Source organism: Furipterus horrens, unplaced genomic scaffold, assembly GCF_987537825.1.
Source record: "Furipterus horrens unplaced genomic scaffold, mFurHor1.1.pri manual_scaffold_1, whole genome shotgun sequence".
NCBI classification, from domain to species: Eukaryota; Metazoa; Chordata; class Mammalia; order Chiroptera; family Furipteridae; genus Furipterus; species Furipterus horrens.
In genome coordinates, this window is record NW_028327171.1 from 1,585,959 (window position 1) to 1,595,852 (window position 9,894).

A 9,894-nucleotide genomic window follows, 5' to 3' on the forward strand; every position below is an offset into this window, starting at 1 on the left:
GCACCCAAGGACTCTGTGTCCCGGCGGCTCCCGGAACCGACCCCCAGGGACACCGAGGGATGGCTGTGCAGTGTCTTGCTTTTCTCCAGAAGAGGAACAGAACGCGGCTGTGTACACCGGTGTGTTAAGATACAGCTTTTCGTTTTATATTTGTTAAATGAAAATACGTTAGGACTTGGTCTGTTGGGTGTTGAAGTCATTTTCTCTCCTCTCTTAAGCTTCAAATAGAAAAGTGAGAAGGGAGAGTCTAAATACAAAGTAATGTGCTGAGGCCCTGGCTGCGTGGCTGTGCTCGGAGCGCCGTCCCGACGCGCCACGGCTGCAGGTTCGATCCCCAGCCAGGGCACGTGCGAGTATCAACCCATGAACCCGTCAGGGTTTCTCTCTCCTCCTTCCTCTCCCCTTCTAAAAAAATCGATCAATAAATTCTTTTTAAAAAATTAAAGTCATGTGTGAGGAAACCGCCTCTCTGGGGGACAAACAGCTTCCCCTCGCAGCCCTGCTGACCTCTCCGGGTCGATACTCCTGAGCGTGGCTTCTGTGAAGCTCACGGCAGTCTTACCACGGGTTCCCCAAGCTCCTGGAAACGTCCCGGGGGGCTCGCAGCTCCTGCACAGCCGGGAACAGGCAGAGGTGAGTGGGGTAAGGTTTCCTTCGGGCCTCGTCTCTTGACAAGAAAACCCAGTTGTTAAGCTACTAAAAAGTGTCAGATTCCTACCACACCATCACAGTTTCATAAAAATCAATCAAAACGCACCGTTTTAATCTTTATTCTCTTCCCGATGATAATAAGACGTGCTTACTCTAAGTTTTACATCACAGAAAAGTGGGGAACAGAGACCTGGCCCCGGAATCGCCCCCCTGAGACGGCTTCTGTCCTCGGAGAACACTCAGGCTTCAGAGGCCCACGGCAGTCAGTGAGCAGGAGCGAGTGGGGTTCCCTTATTATAGAACACACGATTTCCGCTCACGGGCAAGTCTTCAAATAATTCTGACGATGGCTCAACTGACCAGTTTCTCCAGAGCGCTGCAGGCATTTGCTTTCAGGGAAGAGTCAACCACACAGTGGGAGGGGAAACTGGTTGGAATTTCTTACATATAATATTAAATATTACTCAAAGTATTAAAGGTAAAAGAAAGTTTTAAAGAAAGTACAAAATGCAGAATAATTAGTTGGGAACAAAGGAGAAAACAGTTCAGAAATCATTGCACTTTCTTATCAGAATAAAGATCCTAAATTCTATTTCCAGCCAGTATCACAACATGAGCTTAAAATTCAAATTTGGAAAATAATGATCCCTTTACCATACAATACAGACACAAAGGGAATCCCAGGACTCTTCCCACCCGGTCAGCACAGGAGACGTCGCACACAGCCCGTCAGGATCCCCTCACCTCTAAGGGGAGTAACTGTAACCAGAGCCGCTGCACGTAAAACAATCGCCCCTCGGCAGGGAGGTCTAGAGCGGGAGGCCGGGAGGAGCTCAGCTGCTGGGGCTGGCAAAGGCCAGTTTGGTTTCAATGTCCCACAGCTTCGTCTGTAACACTTTCAAAACATCTTCCATCTATAGCATCAGAAAAAGATCAAACACACAGATGACCATGGTTAAAATCACAGTTACATGGTTAGAACATACATCACGAATGCAACTTCTGAATCTCACACCCTACACGAAGTCAGTGCGCGTTTAGTGGGATTACCTAAACTAAACGTCAGGGAAACGAGACGGGAGCCTGTTTATTCCCAGAGTTCCCAGCTCCTAACGGCACCTGCGGTCACGCGTCACGGACCTGCCGCGAGGAGCGGTAGCCTCCCAGGAGTGAGGCTCCGTGCGCCGTGAGCACGGAGTCCGGCGAGGTCCTGGCGGGCCTCAGTCCCACCCGTCCGACGGTTTGGGAGCACCCACACTTCTGACTGGGGCACGAAACGCTTCCCGTCTGACAGGGCGTTGGCTAACCTGTAGTTTGGAACCGTTACCTGCTTCAGGGAGTTTTCTATTTCAATCCTGCTTTCAAGGTTGAAAACCTCTTTGTCTTCAGACACAACCTGCTTCTCAGAGGACCCCAAGGTGTAGCTGTGCAGCACAAGGTGAAATACAGGAAGGGAGCGAGCGTTCAGTGTGCGGGCGTCAGCACATGACAGTCCCGAGCCCATCGCTCCGGCCGCCAGCACCAAGGAGGCGGGCAAAGCAGCCGGCCCTGCTCGGAGCAGCTCCCTGGGAGGCTGCGTTGCACACCACCAGGCTTCCCGCCCCCGCAGCTCCGACCACGTGCCACACACACACACACCCGCTCTCCCCACTGTTCCAACTCTTCCGTGGGTGGGAACGAGCTGGGGGCGAACACGACCTTCCCAGCTCAGCGTCCATTTCGGAAACGCGTGCTTCCACACCTGCCCTTTAGTAATTATTTGTGGGGCCAACGCCCCCATCACCCAGATTCGGGCGACCTGGCGTCCCGAGACGCAGCGGCTTAGAAGACGGCGAGCGGCGGGACCGGTCCGCGAGGGAGGGGGGAGGCGGGCCGGCCCGGGGGCCCAGCGAGCCTCACGGCGAGGACCAAGGTGCCGTCCTCGCAAGCACAGGGCCCCCTGCAGCTCCTCAGCAGCGGCTGCTGTCCCTTGTAGCAGCCCCACTGGGCCGCTTCTTTTATGAAGAAGTCTTGTCTTAAAAACCCCGCTGACTATCTATCCGTAACATAGCGCAGAAATGAGAAGATGAGGTGGAAAAACTAAATGGCACTGATTTACCAAGTGGTAAATGACCACTACAGAGGGCGTCCGCTCGGAAACAAGCCCGGGTCCTTGGCACTAAAACTCCGCCCCGGGAGGTGACTTTATCCTAAACCCAGCTGCTCGGGAAGGAGGAGCGTCTGTGCTGTGACGCCCAGAGGCGTCGCTTTTCCTGTCTGGGACCAGCCCTCCGGGCTCGGGATGACGATGTCCGTCTTTCAGAGCCTCCTCCTCCTCCGCCTCCTCCTCGCTCCCTCGTCACACAGCTCGGTCGAATCCTCCAGGGGATGGCGGGAGCAGGGAGCCTGTCCCTTCTGCTCACGTGTGACAACCGAAGCAGACCCGCCCCCCCCAGATGGACCGCAGGCCTTACACCAAGGGCCAGGCCGGGGCCGCGCCTCTGCGGGACAGCCGGGACCCGCTGGCAGATCGGGAAGTCGTGATCTAAACCTTCCCCGTTTCAAAGAAGGTGGCAAAGCTGCGCTTACCAGGGAATGACTAGGAGAGAAATGATATTTATCATAAAAATAGGGTTTAAATTGTTTTAGGAAAAAATATAAGCAATTCAACAGGAGGGACCACCCGCTCCAAGCAAAGTGCGGGCACTCCCGCCCCGGCCCAGCCGGCTCCTGCCCCGGACGGCGCCTGTTACAGGCTCCAGGCCGCACCTCTCCCGGGACACCTGGCAACACAGCAGGGCCGCCGAACTGATTTAACTCGGTGTCCCCAGAGGAAAGGCCGGCGAGCTGGGAAGCCCCCAGGAAGCTGACACCGCCCAGAAACCCGGAGGGGCAGCCGGCGCTCCGTGACTGGTCTCAGGGAGACGCGAAGAGCCGGACTTTGTGTTCCTACGTTTCCAGAGCACCAAAGGGGCTTCCCGACCAACCCGCTTTGAAGTTCCTATCTCTTCAGGATATTGTAGGAGGCGAAAAACTCAGGGGAAAGTCCGCTGAATATACTGCCCCACACAACTGCTTCTTTAAAAACCCTGTAAGTTGACCTTGATCTTTAAGAACCACTGAACACCCTTTTGCTCTGAAAACGCTCTCAGCGTTTCCTCCACAGCTTTGGAAGCCTGGCTTTCCCAGCACCGAACAACCCGGGTGGAACAAAAGCATCACGGCACCACCATCGGCAGCTACGACACGGCCATGGGCGTCAGCCACCGCGTGGGCTGCGCTGGGGGCCTCACCCCGCCCCGCCCCCGTGCTCACCTCTCGACGGCGCCGACGTGCAGGCAGCACAGGTCCCTCTTGTAGTCGAGGTGGCTGGGCGTGCACCGGTAGACGTAGCCCAGGTGCAGCGCGCAGCCCGAGCAGCGCAGGGCCTCCAGGACGCTGCCGGGGAGGAAGGCCGCCGCGTCAGCCGGAGCCCCACCGCGAAACCCCGCCACGCGACACCCGTGGGCTAGGCCACGCGTACAGAGGAGGAAAAGGACAGCAGATGCCCACAGGAAGGACGCAGACGGTCACTTCCAGGCCACACCGCTCTGAGCACCTCGTGACGGCGGCACGTGTGGTGGTGACAACAGAGGACACCAGGGGGGAATGTAAACGCCTCCCTCTCGTATTTTAAAAAATGATCTAAAACTTGGAAATAAGACAAAAAGACAGAGAGACTCTACATGCCCTTTAAAAAAATAAGTATTTATTTATCTTTAGGAGAGGGGAAGGGAAGCAGGGAGAGAGGGAGAGACGTCCATGTGCAGTGGCCTCTCGCGCGCCCCCAGCTGGGGACCTGGCCCGCACCCAGGCCTGGGCCCTGCCTGGGGATCGAACTGGGAATTTTACCCTTTGGCTCCCCGGCCGGCGCCCCTCCCACTGAGCCAGGCCAGTCAGGGCCCCCCGTGCCCCCCTAACGTCCCGCTGTCCCATGAGCCTGAGGGCCACTGGCACCTGGGGCGGGCTGGGAACATGCACCCTAGGCCTGCGGGCCATGCGGCAGCTGCCCTGACCACCGGCCTCTGCCGCCGCAGCACACGCGCCGGCTGCGATCCAGGGAAGTGTGTGCGCACGGGTGTCCGGCCCGCGGGCCGCAGCTGCGTCACGGAGTTTACTCACTACTGACGAGCAGCCGCTCTCTGAACTCAGAGGGTGACTTCTGGGAGGAGGGCTGACAAGGGACAGGCACCTTCAGCCTGGCACAGACGCCCCTGTGTTCTGCTGGGAGGACAGGTAGCCCCAAGGCCCGGTCTGCTGTCCTGCAGGACCCCGGAGTGTCACAATGCTCAGAAACTTAGAAACTCTTCACCTTGCCCTGGCTGGTGAGGCTCAGTGGATTGAACACCCACCTGAGAAGCAAAGGGTCACCGGTTCGATTCCCAGTCAGGGCACAGGCCTGGGTTGTGGGCCAGGTCCCCAGTTAAGGGCGCGTGAGAGGCCACCACACATGGATGTTTCTGTCCTTCTCTTTCTCCCTCCTTTTCCTCTCTCTAAAAATAAAACCTTTTTTAAAAAAAGGAACTCTTCTACGTCAATATCTAAAAGAGACCACCATCACCCAAGAACTGATAAATTATCAATGACTAACTTTCTACTTATTACTACGGAAGAAGTTTTATCCCAAGTAATCTCACTGGCAATGAACTTGAAGGATTTTTATTTGAAAAATAAACATTTCCTCTAACACACGCATTCGCATAACCACGGCCGTACTCACCAACCGTTTTCATTTTCACATTTGGATAGTATCTGTTCCTTATCCACAGAAACATTACTGGAAACACCTAGGAAAAATAACAGGAATTTATCAACGTGATTTGTTATGATGCACACGCAGACATTCAGAGAACTTGTGATTCAACTTTTATCTTAGAACTCAGAGGGTCAGAAAAAATAAGAGCCCCAAGTGTCTCTCTCTCTCTCTCACACACACGCACACGCACACGCGCACACGCATGGTGGTTTAAAACTCAATGTACAGGGTTTTCCGGAAAAGGACGGCAAAGTAAGTTACCTCCTTGCCTCCCCAGAAAACCACTGGAGTTAACAAGATGAATGAAGTTAGAGGGAAAAACCCGACCGACTGTAAAACTGGGAGCAATGACAACCCCGTGGACAAGTACTGAGACCCCCGCGGACCGGCGCCCTCATCTCCAGGCGTCAGCGCAGAGCCGCTTCTCCAAGAGCAGCTGCGTGTCCCCAGAAGCACGACTTGCACAGGGGCCCCAGCTGAACCCCAGAGGACCCAGGAGGGGGCGGTGGGGCCGAGGACGACGGGACACTGACCTGAAGCGCCCAGACTCCGGGCTCCGCCTCCCCTACAGTCCAATCCCACCCCCACCCATCCAGGTGCTCAAGCAGAAACGGGGCGTCATCCTGCTCCCCGCCACCCCCTACGCCGACCGGCCGGGTCAGTCCCCCCCCCCCCCCGTCGCCTCCTGCCGGGGCTGCTCGGGCGCTGACCGCTCCCCGCGTCCGAGCTCCTCCCTTCAGCGCTTCTCCACGCGAAAACCTGGGTCCCGGCCCCCCGCGCCCCCGCCTCACTCACGGGAATCGGTCCCGACTGTGCACGGCCGCCCGCGAGGCCCGCCCTCCCTCCAAGCCTCCTCTTTACTCTGTTCACCAGTCCACGCCCGGCACGGCCGCCCCACGCCCGCGGAGAGCACGGGGGACCCGGGCCTGTCTGCGCCCCCGGCCGCCGTCCCGCCTACGGACAAGGGGACGGCCGTCCGGGCGCTCAAACCTGACGTGCTCCGGGGGCGGGGAGGCCGCGGGCGGCGATGGACCGGCGGGCCCGCCAGGAACGAGGGCGCTGTTGACAGGCCTCGTGTCGCTGAGCCGCGGGGCCGGGGCGCCGGGTGCCACGGCTCTCGGCCACGTAAGCAACCAACCCGGGGCCGCCGGGAGCGAAACCCGCCCACGAGCTCGCTTCCCCACCTCCGCGGGGGCGGACACGCCGCTCTGTAAAGCCCCCTTTACGGAGGGGACACGGCGGCCGACGGGCGGGCGGGTACTGACAGCGCAGCAGGATGCAGTCGGCGTCCTCCTGGCAGGCCACCCAGCTCAGCGAGTCGCCCAGCGGCCGCCGGCAGCCCGCGCACAGGAACACCAGCGGCCGGTCCTCGTCCTCGGCGGGCGCCGCGGCCTCGTCGCGCCGCGTCCTCTCCGCCGCCGGCGCGGCCGCGCTCAGGGCGGACCACGTGTTCGTCCACTGCCGCAGCAGCGCGTGGCGGCTCGAGCCCTCCGAGAGGGGCTGGCTTAACAGCGAGGGGGTCGAGGGGTCGCTCCACGCGCCCTTCTCGCCGCACGCGCAGCCGGCGGAGGAGCAGCCCCGGCAACGCTCCGGCGACCACACGCCCGCCATCTTTTCGAATCGGGCGGCCGCGGGGCAGCACGGGAAACAGGAAGCCGCCTGTGCGCGTGCGCGGGGCGGGGCCGCGGCGCTGGGGGCGGGGTCTGGCCGCGAGGGGGCGCAGGCGGCCGGCGAGTGCGCGTGCTCGCGGCCGGGCGCCGGGCGTGGTGGCCCCTGCGCGTGCGCGAGGCTTCCGGCCCTTCCGCCTGGAGGCCGCCGCGTGGGGGCGGTGCACCTGCCCGGGGAGCGGGGCCGCCGACACGGACGGGCGCTGTCTCGCGGGAGCTGCGCGCCCACACCCCTCCGCGAGGCCGTCCCAGCGGCTCTAACGCGAGCGCGCCGCCCCGCGCAGCCCCAGTCGGCGGCCGCCGGGGCGCACCTGCCGCGCGTGGCGGGCCCTCCGCGACCTGCCCGAGTCCCCGGCGAGGCGGTTGAAGCCCAGGCCCGGGGCCCAGCGTCCCGGCGCGGCTCAGCCCCCGCGCTGCCGGCATTGGCTGCGGGCGCCGGTCTGCCTGCCTGACCTCCGCGGGGTGCAGAGAGCCGGTGGGCACGGACCCCGGGCGGGCCTGCGGGGGGGGAGGTCGCGCCCCTGCTGCCCGCCCGGGGCGCCCCTCCGCGGAGTCGGGGGCAGAACTGCTCGCTGTCCCGGGAAGCCCCCTCCGCGCCAAAGCGCCGCCGAGCAGCGCGGGAGAGGCCGCGGCGTCGGGGCCCCTGGCCGCCCGTCTGTGCCCGCCACCCTCGCGGTGTGACCCCGGGCACCGCCGGCTTCGCTCGCCCGGATGGGCCGTCGCCGGAGCCCGAACCTCGGTCTGAGCGCCAGGGCCGGTGGCAAACGCAGAGGCGTCGGGGCCGCGAGCCTGGGGCTCGGCTGCGCTCCCACGAGGCCGCCCGCGCCGTGGGTCCAAGGGCCGCCGGGGCGCCGTGCCCGCGCCAGCCGGCTCCCAGCTGCCCGCGGCCTCGGTGGCTGCGGCTCGTGTGTCACCGCAGAGCGGCCCCCAGCTCAGGCTCCCCCAGCGCGCGCTCATCTCCGAGCAGGGGGCGGTCACCTTGGGGCGCAAGGGGCCACCGCTCTGCCCCAGACCTTGGGGCGCTGCTGGCGACACCCGCATCCTGGGGCGGGACACCCCAGGGACGAGGACGGGCAAAGCGCTGTCTGAGCGCCTCCTCACTGGCGCGCCGGGCCTCGGGGTCCCGTTCCCGTAATAATAACTATACATCGCGCCGTACCGCCGTGTCGTTAGAAGACTAGTTACAAACGTGCATCAGAACATTGCCTTGGACCTAAACGTTTATTTTATTTTTTCCGATTGGAGAGGAAACGTAAACACTCTTACGTGGACCTAAGACTATCACGGGCCCTGGGCCCCCCGCCTCCCGGAGACTCAGCCTCGCTGCGGAGTGAGTGTCCCCGTGGCCCCGAGTGTCACGAACACAGAGTATAGAGGCCACAGTCATCCTTCCCGTGCGCACAAAGCGCGACGCCTGGGCTGGGCTCGGCGCTGCCTCCTGCACGACGGGGGAAGCAGGCTGAGGGCAGCCGCACCCCCTCCACCGCCGTCACCGCGGTTCTCCCAACGGGACGCCCCATCTCTTCCACAGTCGTGGACGCAGGGGTGGCCTTCAGCCGGTCCGCACGCGGTGCTCCTTTCCCGGCTGCAGGGACGGGCATGGCCTGGTGACCGCGGGTCCACCCTGCGATGCTGTCCGATCAGCGTGAATCTCCGGGCTCTGGTTCAGGGGCGCTTTGCTCCCCGGATATGAACAAGGAAGCACCTGCCCAGGGGGCTCCGCGGAGAATTGGGGCAGAACTAGGAGAAGCAGAGAAGCAGCGCCCGCCCTCCAGCGCTTTCAGCTGCGTGAGCCAACCCGCTCTCGCCGAGGGCCGGGGCTGGGGCAAAGCGTGTAGAGAATGAGCCTGGAGCGACTTGTCATTTCAGAGGGCAAGGAAGTTAAAATAGAATAAAATAAATGAAATAAAGCCCTGGCTGGTGCAGCTCAGTGGACGGAGCGCTGACCTGCAAACCAGAGGGTCGCTGGTTCGATTCCCAGTCAGGGCAGAGGCCTGGGTTACGGGCCGGGTCCCCAGTTGCAGGTGCGCGGAAGGCAACCACACACTGATGTTTCTTTCCCTCCCTTCCCTTCTCTCTAAAATTAATAAATAAAAAATAAAAGAAATAAGGAAGCCACGAACGGCACTGACAGGAAGAGGCTCTCACCTTGCAAATATCAGGTGACCTGCAAACCCGTCAAGTTAGTGGCTGCAGCGGATTGGAGACAGTCACCGAGGCCTCAGTGCCTGAGTCTGAGGTGACAGAAAATGCCACCTCTCATTGTCACTGCTGGAGAACACTAGGAAACCCAAAGGGAACCCAATGCTTATTCCGAGGTCACCGAATCGTTTATGGAGGAAGGGTTTTTGTTCTCTGTTTAAAAGGAGAGCAGCTGATAAGGGAAGAAGCAGAGACGGAATGAAAAGTCACCCTTTCCAGGAAGCCGAGGGTTCCCGCAGTGACCACCCCTGGCTGCCAAGGTCGCGACCGTGGAGAAAACCCCCGTCCTGCGCCTCCTCCGGGAGGGACGCCACCCCGCTCCGCGGCAGTCTTGCCAAGGAGGCTGAGCCTGAATCTGATCGAGCCTCGCTTTCCAGGAGGCGCAGGGCGTGGGGAGAACGACTAACAGCTGCCAGGCTCCCCGGGGCAAATGACCCGTCTTCCCAAAAAGAAACCACAAGTTCAAAACGTAAAGGAATAGGAAGCAGAGAAGACCCACGCATTGAACAGAACTTCAGGGCCATGGCAACCGGTTGCCACCCAGGCACCTTCTGTGGGTTTTGAGGTGGGGACACGAGCCTGGGTGACCTGGATGGGTTC

The 9,894-nt window shown here is 61.1% G+C and overlaps 1 protein-coding gene across 1 annotated transcript; it reads right to left on the reverse strand.

The window, feature by feature from the left end:
• Positions 1 to 1,029: 1,029 nt before the first annotated feature.
• MIS18A (MIS18 kinetochore protein A) lies at positions 1,030 to 7,050 on the reverse strand. Its single transcript, XM_090288702.1, has 5 exons — positions 6,691 to 7,050; positions 5,390 to 5,456; positions 3,946 to 4,068; positions 1,979 to 2,075; positions 1,030 to 1,565 (listed from the first exon to the last, which is right to left on the reverse strand). The coding sequence occupies exons 1-5, from the start codon at positions 7,034 to 7,036 to the stop codon at positions 1,485 to 1,487; spliced, it is 714 nt and encodes a 237-aa protein (XP_090144828.1). The 5' UTR covers positions 7,037 to 7,050; the 3' UTR covers positions 1,030 to 1,484.
• Between the last annotated feature and the right edge of the window lie 2,844 nt (positions 7,051 to 9,894).